The 17,948-nt window shown below is 37.2% G+C and overlaps 1 protein-coding gene across 1 annotated transcript in view; it reads left to right on the forward strand.

Annotated features, from left to right (window-relative positions):
- WDPCP (WD repeat containing planar cell polarity effector) overlaps nucleotides 1-17,948 on the forward strand; it is a 274,720-nt gene that overhangs the window by 86,447 nt on the left and 170,325 nt on the right. The window contains exon 4 of the mRNA XM_049695803.1: nucleotides 214-298. Coding sequence (XP_049551760.1) covers nucleotides 214-298 — 85 coding nt within the window. The remainder of the gene's footprint in view (nucleotides 1-213; nucleotides 299-17,948) is intronic.

Raw genomic sequence — 17,948 nt, forward strand, 5'->3', positions numbered from 1 at the left:
TAAATCTAGGAAAAGAAGTGGTTTTTTCCTTTTTCTAGAGTTCATTTCTGGGTGGTTAACTAAGGATACATTAAAGTGTGTTTATTCTAATGAACCATATCTCAAATATCAGTAGTGGCAAGTGACTCTTTTTATTATTTCTAAGGCATCTTGGTTTTATTGGCAATAGAAGATAATTAATTGGCACCTCTTCTTAATTATTTTTTTAAACAGGACAGAGATTCCTTCTGCCATCAGATGTCTTTCTGCTTGACTGAACTGCACCTGTGGTCTTTGAAGAATACCTTACACATTGGGGGTAAATAAGCTCTGGATTAATTTCAATATTTTTAAAATATAAGTTACAACAATATAAATAAGTACTAGCAAAGGTTAGAGCCTAGATTCTCCAGCTGGAATTGGATTATTTTCTTTATACGTAATGAAAAATTGGCTAGTGTATAGTAATTTCTTTTAGTTAACTCTGCTTATTTTTTTCCAACTTGAGTTACATTTTCTGCTTTGAACATTAATTTTATTGGCCTAATATCTGTTTCTTCTTAAGATACACAAATGTTCCATTTTTTTCCTGGGATTATTCATAATAACTGATTTATATTCATAAATATTTGCAGGCTTGCTAGTGGTAAATGCATTTCTATTTGATATTAAAGTAATATTTCAAACATAAAGTAATATTTCAAACATACAACTAAGAGGTACAATTATATTCATTTTTTTAAAAATAAATAAATAAATTTATTTATTTATTTATTTATTTTTAGCTGTGTTGGGTCTTCGTTTCTGTGCGAGGGCTTTCTCTAGTTGCGGCGAGCAGGGGCCACTCTTCATCGTGGTGCACTGGCCTCTCACTATTGCAGCCTCTCCTGTTGCAGAGCACAGGCTCCAGACGCGCAGGCTCAGTAGTTGTGGCTCATGGGCCCAGTTGCTCTGCGGCATGTGGGATCTTCCCAGACCAGGGCTCAAACCCCTGTCCCCTGCATTGGCAGGCAGATTCTAAACCACTGTGCCACCAGGGAAGCCCTATTCATGTTTTTTGAATCTCACATTTTTTGGGGAAGAGAGTAATATAAATGTGTTTTAACAATGTTTATTAGTATTTCAGGATAAAGTATATATCATTAGGAAACATCTTTTAAAAAAGTCTTTTCCTTTCTGAGTATCTAAAGCAACTCTTGTATTTAGGAGGACAGATTTATTTACATCTTTAGCATCATTACTAAGAAAATGGTTTACCTTGCAAAGCATTATTTCTTTATATCAAATATATAATTACAGATGATGTCATTATAATTTCATTAAGTTTAGCTTGCTTAAAATGGATAAGGTTAGAATTTCCAGTTAAGCAAAGTGGACTTAACACCCATTTGCTTCCTTCCCCGATTCTTCTAAAATGAGAGTAAACGAATTACTATTAAAAAGGTGTACAGCACTGGAGCCTGCAGGCATTTTGGTGGGGATAATGGCAGACTTCAGGAGGGCTCATGCCAAGGAGTACTTCCCAGAATTTCTGCTGCCAGTGTCCTTGTCCCCGCAGTGAGCCACAGCTGCCCCCCACCTCTGCAGGAGACCCTCCGAAACTAGCAGCCATGTGGCTGACAGGGTCTTGGTGCTCTGGCCTGGTGTCAGGCCTGAGCCTCTGAGGTAGGAGAGCTGAGTTCAGGACACTGGACTACCAGAGACCTCCTGGCCCCATGTAATATCAATCGGCAAGAGCTCTCCCAGAGATCTCTGTTGCAAAACTAAGACCCATCTCCACCCAACAGCCAGCAAGCTCCAGTGCTGGACGCCCCATGCCAAACAACTAGCAAGACAGGAACACAACCCCACCCATTAGCAGAGAGGCAGCCTAAAATCATAGTAAGTTCACAGACACTCCAAAACACACCACCAGATGTGGCCCTGCCCACCAGAAAGACATGATCCAGCCTCATCCACCAGAACACAGACACCAGTCCCCTCCACCAGGAAGCCTACACAACCCACTGAACCAATCTCACCCACTGGGGGCACACACCTAAAACGACAGGAACTATGAACCTGCAGTCTGAGAAAAGGAGACCCTAAACAAAGTAAGTTAAACAAAACGAGAAGGCAAAGAAATATGCAGCAGGTGAAGGACAAAGGCAGAAACGCACCAGACCAAACAAATGAAGGGGAAATAGGCAGTCTACCTGAAAAACAATTCACTGTAATGAAAGTAAAGATGATCCAAAATATTGGAAATAAAATGGAGAAAATGTAAGAAACATTTAACAAGGACCAAGAAGAACTAAAGAGCAAACAAACAAGGATGAACAACGCAAAAAATGAGATTAAAAATTCTCTTGAAGGAATCAATAGCAGAATAACTGAGGCAGAAGAACGGATAAGTGACTTGGAAGATAAAATAGTGGAAATAACTGCCACAGAGTAGAGTAAAGAAAAAAGAATGAAAAGAATTGAGGACAGTCTCAGAGACCTCCGGGACAACAGACCTCAGAGACAACAGTAAACCCACCAACATTCGAATTATAGGGGTCCCAGAAGAAGAAGAGAAAAAGAAAGGGTTTGAGAAAATATTTGAGGAGATTATAGTTGAACACTTCCTCAACATGTGAAAGGAAATAGTCAAGTCCAGGAAGCTCAGAGAGTCCCATACAGGATAAATCCAAGGAGAAACACATCAAGACATATTAATCAAACTATCAAAAATTAAATACAAAGAAAAAATATTAAAAGCGTCAAGGGAAAAACAACAAATAACATACAAGGGAATCCCCATAAGGTTAACAGGTGATCTTTCAGCAGAAACTCTGCAAGCCAGAAGGCAGTGGCAGGACATATTTAAAGAGATGAAAGGGAAGAATCTACAACCAAGATTACCCAGCAAGGATCTCATTCAGATTTGACAGAGAAATCAAAAGCTTTATAGACAAGCAAAAGTTAAGAGAATTCAGCACCACTAAACCAGCTTTACAACAAATGCTAAAGCAACTTCTCTAGGCAGGAAACACAGGAGAAGGAAGAGACCTACAAAAACAAACGCAAAACAATTAAGAAAATGGTAATAGGAACATACATATCGATAACTACCTTAAATGTAAATGGATTAAATGCTCCAACCGAAAGACACAGACTGGCTGAATGGGTATAAAAACTAGTCATGTATATATGCTGTCTACAAGAAACCCACTTCAGATGTAGGGCCACATACAGACTGAAAGTGAGGGGATGGAAAAAGGTACTCCATGCAAATGGAAATCAAAAGAAAGCTGGAGGAGCAATTCTCGTATCAGACAAGATAGACTTTGAAATAAAGACTATTAGAAGAGACAAAGAAGGACACTACATAATGATCAAAGGATCAATCCAAGAAGATATAACAGTTGTAAATATTTATGCACCCAATATAGGAGCACCTCAGTACATAAGGCAATGCTAACAGCCATAAAAGGGGAAAACAACAGTAACACAATGATAGTAGGGGACTTTAACACCCCACTTTCACCAATGGACAGATCATGCAGAATGAAAATAAATAAGGAAACACAAGCTTTAAATGACACTCTAACAAGATAGACTTAATTGATACTTATAGGACATTACCCCCCAAAACAACAGAATACAGTTTATTCTCAAGTGTTCATGGAACGTTCTCCAGGATAGATCATATCTTGGCTCACAAATCAAGCCTTAGTAAATTTAAGAAAAGTGAAATCGTATCAAGTATCTTTTCCAACCAGAATGCTATGAGACTAGATATTGATTACAGGGAAGAAACTGTAAGAAATACAAACACATGGAGGATAAACAATACGCTACTAAACCAAGAGATCACTGAAGGAATCAGAGGAAATCATAAAATACCTAGAAACAAATGACAATGAAATCACAACGACTCAAAACCTGGGACTCAGCAAAGGCAGTTCTAAGAGAGAAGTTTGTAGCAATACAATCCTACCACAAGAAACAAAAATCTCAAACAACCTAACCTTACACCTAAAGCAATTACAGAAAGAAAGACCCAAAGATAGCAGAAGGAAGGAAATCATAAAGATCAGGTCAGAAATAAAAAGAAATGAAGGAAATGATAGCAAAGATCAAGAAAACTAAAAGCTGTTTCTTTGAGAAGATAAACAAAATTGATAAACCGTTAGCCAGACTCATCAAGTAAAAAAGGGAGAAGACTCAAATCAACAGAATTAGAAATGAAAAAGGAGAAGTAACAGCTGACACTGCAGAAATACAAAGGATCATGAGCGATTACTACAAGCAACTCTATGCCAATAAAATGGACAACCTGGAAGAAATAGACAAATTCTTAGAAAAGCACAACCTTCCAAGAATGAACCAGGAACAAACAATATAAACAGACCAATCACAAGCACTGAAATTGAAACTGTGATCAGAAATCTTCGAACAAACAGAATCCCAGGACAAGATGGCTTCACAGGCGAATTCTGTCAAACATTTAGAGAAGAGCTAATACCTATCCTGCTCAAACTCTTGCAAAATATAGCAGAGGGAGAAACATGCCCAAACTCATTCTACGGGGCCACCATCATCCTGATACCAAATCCAGACAAAGATGTCACAAAGAAAACTATGGCCAATATCACTGATGAACATAGATGCAAAAATCCTCAACAAAATACTAGCAAACAGAATCCAACAACACACTAAAAGGATCATACACCGTGATCAAGTGGGGTTTATCCCAGGAATGCAAGGATTCTTCAACATACGCAAATCAATCAATGTGATACACCATATTAACAAATTGAAGGATAAAAACCACATGATAATCTCAATAGATGCAGAAAAAGTTTTCAACAGAATTCAACACCCATTTATGATAAAAACTGTCCAGAAAGTAGCCATAGAGGGAACCTACCTCAACATAATAAAGGCCATATACGACAAACAGGGAACAGAAAACCCACTCCTAAAGGATGTACATGCGAACTCACTTGACCTGAAAACCAGCACAAAAACACCATACTGAGAAGCACATGGACCATAGGTGAAGGGGACCCACTTACTAATCTTGAAGCATCTGCCAGAGAGTCAGGAACCAACTGAGACACTCTCTGGGAACAGAGACACTGGCCAAAGCATTTTTGCAATTTCAGGCTGCCTTCATAGTTCTGGTGCAGGTGAGCACCATTTTGAAATTTTCCCTCTAACCTTTTAGAAAGGAGAGGGAGAAATAGAAAGGACTTTAGAAAGGACTGGGAGAAATAACTGATTTACTTAATACATAGAAATAAACACAGAGACTTAGGCAAAATGAGACAGAAACATATTCCAATCAGAAAAATATGACAAAACCTCAGAAAAAGAGCTAAGGAAAATGGAGGTAAGCAATCTAGTGTATAAAGAACTCACAGTAATTATAAAAATGCTCACTGAGCTCTGGAGAAGAATGGATGAATACTGTGAAAACTTCAACAAAGATATAGGAAATATAAGAAAGTAATAAACAGAAGTTATAACTGAACTAAAGAATATGCTAGAGGGGTTCAACAGCAGACTGCATGAGGTAGAAGAATGAATCAGTGGGCTAGAAAACAGAACAATGGAACTCACCCACACAGAGCAACAAAATGAAAAATGAATTTAAAAAAGTGAAGACAACTTAAGAGACCTTTGGTACAACATCAAGCAGAATAACATTTGGACTATAGGGGTCCCAGAAGGAGGAGAGAGAGAGCAAGGGCTAGAAAAATTATTTGAAGAAATAGTGGCTGAAAACTTCCCTATTTGGGGAAAGGAAACAGACAGGTCCAGGAAGCCCAGAGAATTCCGAATAAGATGAACCCAAAGAGATGCACACCAAGACACATTATAATTAAAATGGGAGAGGTTAAGGGTGAAGAGAGAATCCAGAAAGCAGCAAGAAAAAAACAACTAATTTGTACAAGGGAAACCCCATAAAGGCTATGAGCAGAAATTTTCAGCAGAAACTTGACAGGCCAGAAGGGAGTGGCATGTCATGTTCAAAGTGCTGCAAGAAAAAACTTCCAACCAAGGATTCTCTACCTAATGAGGTCATCATTCATAATTGAAGGAGAGATAAAGGGTTTCAGATAAGCAAAAACTAAAGGAATCTGTTACTGGCCCTACAGGAAATGTTGAAAGGACTTCTTTAATTTTAAAGGAAAAGAAATGGTACTAATTAATAATAAGAAAATATAAAAAAATCTCACTAGAAAAGGTAACTATATAATAAAGGTAGTGGATCAATCACTTTTATAAGGCAAGCATGCAGGTTAAAAGACAAATGAAGTAAAATTAACTAAAATTACAATAATTAAGAGATGCATAAAATAAAAAGATGTAAAGTGTGTCAATGAAAGTATAAAATGTTGGGGGGATAAAAAGATAAAACTTTGGAATGTGTTCAAATTTAAGTTGTTCCCAACTTAAAACAGGCCACTATTTAAATAGGATGTTATATGTGAACCTCACTAACTATGAGGAAAAAATTATAGTAACTACACTAAAGAAAATGAGAAAGGAATCTAAATATAATGTTAGAGTAAACTACTAAAGCACAAGGGAAGAGAGAAAGAGAAGAAAAAAGGAACAGAGAACTTCAAAAATAGCCAGAAAACATTTAACAAAATGGAATAATTATGTACTTATCAATTATTACTTTAAATGCAAATGGACTAAATTTGCCAATCAAAAGTGGCTGAATGGATAAAAAAAGAAGACCCATCTATTGGTTACCTACAAGAGAATTACTTCTCTTGTAATTCTTGAAAGGAAACACACAGACTTAAAGTGAAGAGATGGAAAAAGATATTCCATGCAAATGGATGTGAAAAGAAAGTTGGATTAGCTATACTCATATCAGACAAAATAGACTTTAAAACAGAGACAGTAATAAAAGACAAAGAAGGGCATTACATAATGAAAAAGGGGTCTGTCCAGCAAGAAAATATTAACATTTATAAATGTATTTGCACCCAACAGCGGAGAACCAATATATATTAAGCAAATAATAACGGACTTACAGAGAAAAATTGAAAGCAATACAATAATACTAGGGGACTTTAACACCCCATTTACATCAACAAATCATCCAGACAGAAAATCAGTACAGAAACATTGGAGTTAAATGACACATTAGTCCAGATTGACTTAATAGATAAACATAGAACATTTCATTCAAAATCAGCAGAATACACATTTTTCTTAAGTACACATAGAAACATTCTCCAGGATAGATCACTATTAGGTCATAAAACAAGTCTCAGTGAATTGAAGAAGATTGAAATCACATTAAACATCTTCTTTGGCCACAGTGGTATGAAACTAGATATCAATCACAAGGAAAAGGCCAGGAAAAAACACAAAAAGGTGGATATTAAATAGCATGCTACTGAGCAACCAGTGGGTCATCAAAGAAATCAAACAATACCTAGATACAAACGAAAACAGAAATATGTCATATCAAAATCTATGTCATGCAGCAAAAGGAGTTCTAAGAGGGAAGGTCATAGCAATATAGGCCTACTTCAAAAAGCAAGAGAAATCCCAAATAAACAATCTAACTTTACACCTAAAGGAGCTAGAAAGAGAAGAACAAATGAAGCCCCAATTAGTAGAAGGAAGGAATAATGAAGATCAGAGCAGGAATAAATGAAATAGAGACTAAAAAAAAAAAAAATGAAAAGATAAGTGAAACAAAGAGCCGGTTCTTTGAAAAGATAAACAAAACCAACAAACCTTTAGCTAGAATGACCAAGGAGAAAAGAGAGAGGACTCAAATAAAATCAGAAATGAAAGAAAAGTTACAGCTGATACCACAGAAATGCAAAGGATCATAAGAGACTACTGTGAACAGTTACACACCAACAAATTGGACAACATAGAAGATAAATTCCTAGAAAGATACAATCTTTACAGACTGAATCATGAAGAAATAGAAAATCTGTATAGACTGATTACTAGTAAGGACATTGAAACAGTAATCAAAAGCTTCCCAACAAACAAAAATAGAGGACCAGATAGCTTTTCTGGTGAATTTTTACAAAACAGAGATTTAATACCTGTTCTTCTCAAACTATCCCAAAAGGTTGAAGAGGAGGGAAACATTCCAAACATTTTATACTACCAAAACCAGGCAAGGACACCACACAAAAAAATAAAATTACAGGCCAATTCTTGATGAACATACATGTAAAAATCCTCAATAGAATATTGGTAAACCAAATCCAACAATACATTAAAAGGACTGTGCACCATGATCAAGTAGGATTCAGGGATACAAAAATGTTTTATCACCCACAAAGTAATCAACATGATATATCATATTAACAAAATGAAGGATAAAAATCATACAATTATCTCAATAGATGCAGAAAAAAATATTTGACAAAATTCAACATCCATCTATGCTAAAAACTTACAGCAAAGTTGGTAAAGCAGAATTTACCTCAACATAATAAAGGCCATATATGACAAACCCAACCTAACATCAGTGGTGAAAAGCTGAAATCTTTTCCCTTAAAATCAGGAATAAGACAAAGATGTCTATTCTCACCACTTTTATTCAACATAATATTGGAAATCCTAGCCATAGCAGTTAGGTGAGGAGAAAATAGGTATTCAGATCAGAAAGGAAGAAATAAAACTCACTATTTGCAGATGACATACTATATAGAGATAACCCCAAAGACTGCCAAAAAAATGGTATAACTAATAAATGAATTTAGTTAAGTTGCTGTATACAAAATCAATGTACAGAAGTCTGTGGCATATCTGCACTAATAACAAGCTATCAGAGAAATAAAACAATCCCATTTACAATTGCATCAAAAAGAATATAATACCTAGGAATAAATGTAACCAAGGAGTCGAAAGACCTATACACTGAAAAGTACAAGACGCTAATGTAAGAAATTGAAAAATATATAAATAAATGGAAATAATATTCCATGTTCATGGACTGGAAGCATTAATATTGTTAAAATGTCCATTCTACCCAAAGCTGTCTACAGGCATACCTTAGAGACATTGTGGGTTCAGTTCTAGACCACTCCAAAAAAGCAGATATCTCAAAGTGAGTCACAAATGTTTTGGTTTCCCAGTGCATCTAAAAGTTATGTTTACACTATACTGTCATCTATTAAGTGTACAGTAGCATTATGTCTTTAAAAACATTGTACATACCTTAATTAAAAAATATTTTATTGCTATAAAATGCTAAATATCGTATGAGCTTACAGCAAGTTGTAATCTATTTGCTGGTGGAGGGTTTTGCCTCAGTGTTGATGGGTGGTGGTTGCTGAAGGTTGGGGTGCCTGTGGCAATTTCTTAAAATAAGACACCAGTGAAGTTTGCCACATTGATGGACTCTTCCTTTCACACATGATTTCTCTGTAGCATGTAGTGCTGTTTGATAGCATTTTACCCAGAGTAAAACTTCTTTCAAAATTGTAGTCAATCCTCTAGAATCCTGCTGCTGCCTTATCAACTAAGTTTACATAATATTCTAAATCCCTTGTTGTCATTTCAGTAATCTTCATAGCATTTATACCAGGAGTAGACTTATTTCATCTCAAGAAACAACTTTCTTTGATCATTCATAAGAAGCAACTCCTTAAGTGTTAAAGTTTTCTCATGAGATTGCAACAAAATTCAGTCCTATATTCAGGCTCCACTTCTAATTCTAGTTCTTTTGCTCTTTTCCCCACATCTGCAGTTACTACCTCCACTGAAGTCTTCAACCCCTCAAAGTTATCCATGAGGGTTAGAAACAACTTCTTCCAAACTCCTGTTAATGTTGCCATTTTGACTTTTTCCCGTGAATCATGAATGTTCTTAATGGCACCTAGAATGGAGAATCCTTTCCAGGTTTTCTTTTCTTATCCTTTTTTTTTTTGGCCATGCCACATGGCTTGCAGGATCTTAGTTCTCTGACCAGGGATTGAACCCGGGCCCCAGCTGTGAAAGCACTGAGTCCTAACCACTGGACCACCAGGGAATTCCTAGAAGGTTTTCAATTGAATTTGCCCAGATCCATCGGAGGAATCACTGTCTGTGGCAGCTATAGCCTTAAGAATTGTTTTTCTTAAACCATAAGACTCGAATGTCAAAATTACTCCTTGATCTATGGGCTGCATGGATGTTGTGCTTGTGCTAGCAGGCATAAAAACAACATTAATCTCATTGTACATCTCCATCAGAGTTCTTGGGTGACCAGGTGCATTGTCAATGAGTAGTAATATTTTGAAAGAAATCTTTGTTTCTGAGCTGTAGGTCTCAAGGGTGGGCTTAAATTATTCATTAAATCATGTTGTAAACAGATGTGCTGTCATCCAGGCTTTGTGGTTCCATTTATAGGGCACAGATAGAGTAGATTTAGCAGAGTCTTAAGGTCCCTAGGATTGCTGAGCATTGGCTTCTACTTCAAGTTGGCAGCTGTATTAGCCCCTAACAAGAAAGTCATCCTGTCTGTTGAAGCTTTGAAAACAGTCATTGACTTTTCCTCTCTAGCTATGTAATTCCTAGATGGCACCTTCTTTCAATAGAAGGTTGTTTGTCTACATTGAAAATTTATTGTTTAGTGTAGCCAGCTTCATTAATTTTATCTTAGCTAGGTCTTCCAGATAACTTGCTGTAGGTTCTACATCTGCACTTGCTGCTTCACCTTGTACCTTTATGTTCTGGACACGGTTTCTTGCCTTAAACCTCATGAACCAACCTCTGCTAGCTTTAAACATTTCTTCTGCAGCTTCCTCACCTCTCTCAGTCTTCATAAAATTGAAAAGAGTTAGGTCCTTGTTTTGCATTAGGGTTTGGCTTAGGGAATGTTGTGGCTGATCTATCCAGGCCACCAAAACTTTCTCTATATCAGCAATAAGGTTGTTTCATTTTCTTATTATTTGTGTGTTCAGTGGAGTAGCACTTTTAATTTCCTTTAAGAACTTTTCCTTTGCAGTCACAACTTAGCTAACTGTTTGGCTCAGGAGGCCTAGCTCTCAGCCTGTCTTGACTTTCAACATGCCTTCCTCAAAAAGCTTAATCATTTCTTTTTTTAAAGTTAAATTAAATTTTTTTGTTTATTTATTTTTGGCTGCATTGGGTCTTCGTTGCTGAGCATGGGCTTTCTCTAGTTGCGGCGAGCAGGGGCTTCTCATTGCGGTGGCTTCTCTTGTTGTGGAGCATGGGCTCTAGGTGCGTGGGTTTCAGTAGTTGTGGCTCATGGGCTCTAGAGGCTTAGTAGTTGTGGTGCATGGGCTTAGTAGCTCCACGGCACATGGGATCTTCCCAGATCAGGGCTCGAACCCATGTACCCTGCATTGGCAGGCAGATTCTTAACCACTGTGCCACCAGGAAAGCCAATTATTTCTAACTTTTGATTTAAAGTGAGGGACATGCAACTCTTCCTTTTACTTGAACACTTAGAGGCCACTGTAGGATTATCAACTAGCCTAATTTCAATATTGTTGTGTCTCAGGGAATAGGAAGGCATGAAGAGAGGGAGAGAGATGGGAGAACAGCCTGTCAGTGGAGCAGTCAAAACACACACATGACATTTATCCCTTAAGTTAGCCTTCTTATATAGGTGCGGTTCATGGTGCCCCAAAACAATTACAGTAGTAACATCAAAGATCACTTATCACAGATCACCATAAAAAAATAATAGTAATGAAAATATTTGAAATATTGTAAGAATTACCAAAATGTGACAGACATGAATTAAGCAAATGCTATTGGAAAATGGTGCCTGTCAACTTGCTCAGTGCAGGGCTGCCACAAACCTTCAGTTTGCAAAAAAGCAATGTCTGCGAAGCACAATAAAGTGAAGTGCAGTAAAAGAGTTATGCCTATATAGATTCAATGTAATCCTTACCAAAATTCCAATGGCACATTTTGCAAAACTAGAACAAATATTTCTGAATTTTGTATGGAACCACAAAAGATCCCGAGTAATCAAAACAATTTTAAGAAACAGTAACAAAGCTGGAGGTACTACACTTCCTGATTTCAAACTATACTACAAAGCTGTGGTAAGCAAAATGGTATGGTACTGGCCCCAAAACAGGCACACATATCAATGGAACAAAATTGAGAGACCAGAAATAAACCCACACATAAATGGACATTTAACTTATGACAAAGGAGCAAAGAACATAGAGTGGAGAAAGGATAGTCTCTTCAATAAATTGTGTTGGGAAAACTGGATAGCCACATGGAAAAGAATGAAACTAGACCACTATCTTATACCATACAGAAAAATTAACTGAAGATGGATTAAAGACCTGAATGTAAGATCCGATATCTTAAAATTCCTAGAAAAAAACATAGGTGGTAGGCTCCTTGACATCGATCTTGGAGATGATTTTTGACATCAAAAGCAAAAGCAACGAAAGTAAAAATAAACAAGTGGGACTACATCAAACTAGAAAGCTCCTGCACAGCAAGGGAATCCACCAACAAAATGGAGAAGACATTTGCCAATCATATATCTGATAAGTCCAACATATAAACTCAATAACAACAACAACAAAAACTGATTAAAAATGGGCAGAGGATCAGAATAGACATTTTTCCAAAGAAGACATACAGATGGCCAACAGGCACATGAAAAGATGTTCAACATCACTAATAATAGGGAAATGCAAATCAAAACCACAATGAGATACCACCTCACACCTGTTAAAATGGCTATTATCAAAAAAACAAGAAGTAACATTTATTGGAGAGGCTGTAGAGAAAAGGGAACCTTACACACTGTTGTTGGAACTATAAATTTGTATAGCCACTATGGAAAACAATATGGAGATTCCTCAAAAAATTAAGAGTAGAGCTACCATATGACCCAACTATTCCACTTCTGGATATTTATCCAAAGAACATGAGAACAGTAATTTGAAAAGATATATGCACCCCCATGTTCATTGCAGCATTATTTACCATAGCCAAGACATGGAAACAACCTGAGTGTCCATTGATGGATGAATGCATATAGATGATGTGTTATATTTATACAATGGAATAATACCCTAAAAAAGAATGAAATCTTGCCTTGTGCAGCAACATGGATGAACCTTGAAGGTATTTTGTTCATTGAAATAAATCAGATGGAAAAAGACAAATACCCTGTAATTTTTACTCCTATGTGGAATCTAAAAAACATTAACGAAGGAATAAACAAAATAAAACAATAGCAAACTCATAGATACAGAGATCAGATTAGTGGTTACCAGAGAGGAAGGGGATTAGGGGTTGGGTGAAATGGCTGAAAGGGGCAACTGTATGGTGATGTATGGTAACTAGACTTGTGGTGGTGATCACTTTGTAGTGTGTAAGATGTCGAATTTTAATGCTGTACACCTGGAACTTATATAATAAAAGTTCTTTTTTTTAGATTTGTGTATGTTTTTAATTTTACATATATTCTTGTGTTTTGTTTTCAAACATTACATATAATCTTTTATATTTATTCAATAATTAAAACAATTTAAAACCAAAAATGTTAAACATCATTTTCAGCATAAGACTTTTATTTAGTAATATACATTCAGAGAAAAACTCTGAGAGACAACAAAATGTTATTAATAGCTGTCTCCGAAGAGTGGAAATACCGGAAATTAAACTTTTTTGTTCTTTCCTTATTTTCTCAATTTTATACAGTGAACATATTACTTTTATAATCAAGAAACCAAATTATATTGAAATATGTATAAATATGATAGAAAAAAGGAAATGAATGCTCTGACCAAAGACAGTAGTGCACAAAGGCCCCAGGGGGCAGTAAGATCTTTTGCCCCAACTGGATCTTCAGCAGAGCTATCTATTCTCCCTGCTGGGGGCATTCTTCTCTTTGAACCCGTGTGCAGTCATACTTCTTCTTTAGGGCACAGCTTTAGTAAGTCACCTAGAGAAGCCTTCCCTGCCATTTAGACTAAGTTAGTAACCCTCTTACATGCTCTCATTATGCTTGACATTTAAAGTTGTGTTTTTTTTGCGGTACGCGCGCCTCTCACTGCTGTGGCCTCTCCCGTTGCGGAGCACAGGCTCCGGACGCGCAGGCTCAGCGGCCATGGCTCACGGGCCCAGCCGCTCCGCGTCATGTGGGATCCTCCCGGACCGGGGCACTAGCCTGCATCCTCTGCATCGGCAGGCGGACTCTCAACCACTGCGCCACCAGGGAAGCCCCTAAAGTATTTTTTGAATTGAGGTATAATTGACTTATTATAGTAGTTTCTGGTGTACAGCATGACGATTTGATAAGTCCAGTTAGCATCCACCACCATACATGGTTACAAAAGTTTTTTCTTGCGATAGGAACTTTTAATATTTACTGTCTTAGCAACTTTCAAATATGCAATACATTATTATTAACTATAGTCTCCATGCTGTACATGATACCCCCATGACTTGTTTATTTTATAACTGGAAGTTTATACCTTTTGACCCCCTTCACCCATTTCACCCACCTTCCCCTTCACCCTCCTGACTCTGACAACCATTCTGTTCCCTTTATCTGTGTGCTTGTGTTTTGTTTGTTTTTAAGATTCTGCATATAAGTGAAGTCATATGGCATTTGTCTTTCTCTGACTTATTTCACTTAGCATAACGCCCTCAAGGTCCATTCAAGATGTCACAAATGGTAGGATTTCATTCTTCTTCAAATGGTAGGTAGTAGTATTACATTGTATATATATACCACGTCTTCTTTATCCATTCATCCATCGATGGACACTTAGATCTTGGCTATTGTAGATAATTCTGCAACGAACATGAAATAATGGTACCTATATCTTTTTGAATTAGTGTTTTCATGTTCTTTGGATAAATACCCAGAGGTGAAGTTGCTGCATCACATGATAGTTCTATTTTTGAGGAACCTCCATACTGTTTTCCATAGTGAGTGCACCGATTTGCATTCCCACCAGCAGTGCTGAAGAGTTCCCTATTCCCCATATCCTCGCCAACACTTGTTATTTCTTGTCTTTTTGATAAATGCTATTCTAATTTGAAGTAATCACAAACTTTTACAGAAAACTTGTTAGTATAGAGAATTTTTTTTCTTGAACCATTTTAGAGTAAGTTTCAGATCTGATGCCTCCCACCCCCAAATACTTTAGTGTGTATTTCCTATAGAAAATGTGTTGTCCCACATCATCTATATAACCATCAAAATCCAGAAATTAACAATGATAATAGTACTACCATCTAATACTCAGAGTTTCACCAATTGTTCCTCCAGTGTCATTTTTTATAGCAAATGGTTCTCGTTCAGAATTACTTGGGTTTTTTTAGTAAAAGAAGGTGTGAAGAATGAAAAATACTGAAAAGAGTTATGTGTGATCAGGATTTTCTAAGACTGGATTGAATTTAGATGGGTAAATGGATTTTGTTAGGAATGGGCTAGAACAAGACTGGGTTTGGTTTCTCCTTCCAAAGTATTCTTGAAATTCTGCTTTTGACAACAGATTGTGAGTTTCTTTGCCTTTAAGTGACTTGTATTTGCTTTTGAGATCTTTTGTAACTTTGGTTAAGGAGTAAGTATTGTCTCACAGTGACCTATGATCTTATTTGACCAAGTGTTTTAAAACTTTTTGACATACTTCCCAAGTATCAAATTTTAATTGTTTCTTTTGATTTCCAGCTAACTTTGGGGTACTTTAGAGGTCCCCTGAGGTATCTTAAAGAGAAATATTTAACTAGGATTATTTGGTATGTTAAGTTAAATGTAATCATTTGGAATTCTGGTTATTGTAACCAAGTTTCTTTATTGATTACACTATAATCAGATGTTTAACCATGGCTTTTAAGTCTTTTGTCATTTATAGATATTTTTGTACTCTGATGCTGTTACAAAAAGTGCTTCATCATCAAGATTCATAGAAAGGCTATGGAAGCAGTTACAACAGTTCCACACCAATATGATGGCTATGCGAGGATTACAGCCCATACTGACTTAAAACAAGGAGCTGTCCTGCCTCTGGGGCCCCTAGATCAGGCATCCAGAGATTTTTACTCCCTGACAGGCAGGGTCGACACCCCCCACTCAGCTCTGAAGCAGTTACAGAAGACGGACGATTGCCCTTCTGCTCTCATAAGAATATGGGAGTAAAATATCTGAGGGGGGAATGAAACAGGGGGGAAGGAGGCAGGGCACAACCTTTGAAAGAATGACATAGCCCGAGGACATGACATAAACTGATTAGAACCAAATGGGTCCAAGATGGTGGACATGTCGACTTCCACTAGACCTTAAGCCTCAGTATACCTCACTGTAACACATCAGCATGCTAAATGACACGCCCACAGGCGTCATGACAGTTCCAAGACCAACCATAAGGATCAAAAAAGTGGGTGGTGGCCCAATTCCTGGAAATCCCCACCCCTTCCTGAAATAGCTGCAATAAGCCTCCCACTCATTAGCCTATGAGATTACCCACCCCTATAAAAACTGACAACCCCATACCCTGGTGCCTTTCTCACCTTCTGAGATGGCCCACACTGTCTGTGGAGTGTGTTTCTCTCTAAATAAATCCACTTCTTACCTAAAAAAAAAAAAAGAAAAGAAAAAAAGACATGTTACATTTAGTTATCATGTCTCTTTATGCTCTTTAATTCTGGAACAAATCTTTCATCCTTTTAATTTTTTTAAATTTATTTTTTAACTTTTGTGACTTTAACACTTTTGAAGATTTTTTTACCACTCATTTTGTAGTATGTCCCTAAATTTAGATCATTGAAGTTTCCTCATAAGTAGGTTCAAATTATGCATATCTGGTGGGAATATTCCAGAAGTGATGCTGTATTCTCAATGCATCCTAACAGGCAGTGCACAATTTCAATTCGTGTCTTTATTGATGATGTTCATGATCACTTGGTTAAGGTGATGTCTGCTAGGTTTCTCCACTGCAAAGTTACTTTCTTCTTTGGAATTAATTAGTATTTTGTAAGGGAGATACCTTGAAAATATGTGAATATCTTATTCCTCATTAAACTTTAAATATATTTTTAATTTATTTTATCCCTGTGGGCTCAGGTACTGTTTTAGTCAATGATTTTAATCCATTAGTACCATTATTTATTTTGATGTTTAAGTTGTCCCTGATGTGGCCAGTGGGACCCCTTGCAAGCTGGCTTCTCTGTCTTTGTGCCATGTCCCTGTCAATATTTGAGCATTTCCATTCTTTCTGGCGCAACAGATCTTTCAGGCTCTTATTATACTTTCCCTTCCTCAGTGCTGGAATCAGCCAATTCTCAAAGGAGCTTGGTTCCTTTTAGAGGAGAATAGTATCTAGAAGCAAAGGTGTGCTTTAGGTGCACTCATTGCTCTTGGAGTATCACTGCTCCCAGGTACTCTCAGTGGCCAGAGCTTAGGGAATGTATGTATGTACGCATACACACATACTTGCACACATTCACTTCTGTATCTCAATATATCGAAAACCATGAGTTCATACCAGTACCTCAAATTCTAATCTATCACCACAGGGTTCATTCTAATGTTCTCTCTTTTTATATTTGTACTTCTCTCTCACTGGGAAAGCTGACGCTTCCATATCTTTATTTTATTTACTTAAAATCACCCTGTATGCAGACAGTCTTCTGTCTCTGTGACAGTTCCCTTCCCTGCATGGATGTCCTTCTCACCCCGTGTACGTTCTGACACACTATGTTGGGCTGCCCCTGTATGTGGATGTCCTCCTCACTTTATTCAGCCTCTAACACCCAAGACGAGGCCATTGCTCCTATGAATGTGCTTCTCACCCTGCTAGGGTTCTGACATACTATGTCAGACTGACTTTCCCTGTGGACACCTTCCTCATCTAGCTTAGGCTCTGGCACTCCATGGGACGTGGGTCTTATGTGGATGCCTTTCTATTCCTGCTTCGGTTTTAAGAGCCCCACTCTGGGCCAGATGCAGTAGGTCAGATTTGTGCATAGAATTCAGGACCCCTTATTATCCTCATAGTTCTATT

The sequence above is a fragment of the Orcinus orca genome, chromosome 13 (genome assembly GCF_937001465.1).
Source record: "Orcinus orca chromosome 13, mOrcOrc1.1, whole genome shotgun sequence".
In the NCBI taxonomy this organism is placed as follows: Eukaryota; Metazoa; Chordata; class Mammalia; order Artiodactyla; family Delphinidae; genus Orcinus; species Orcinus orca.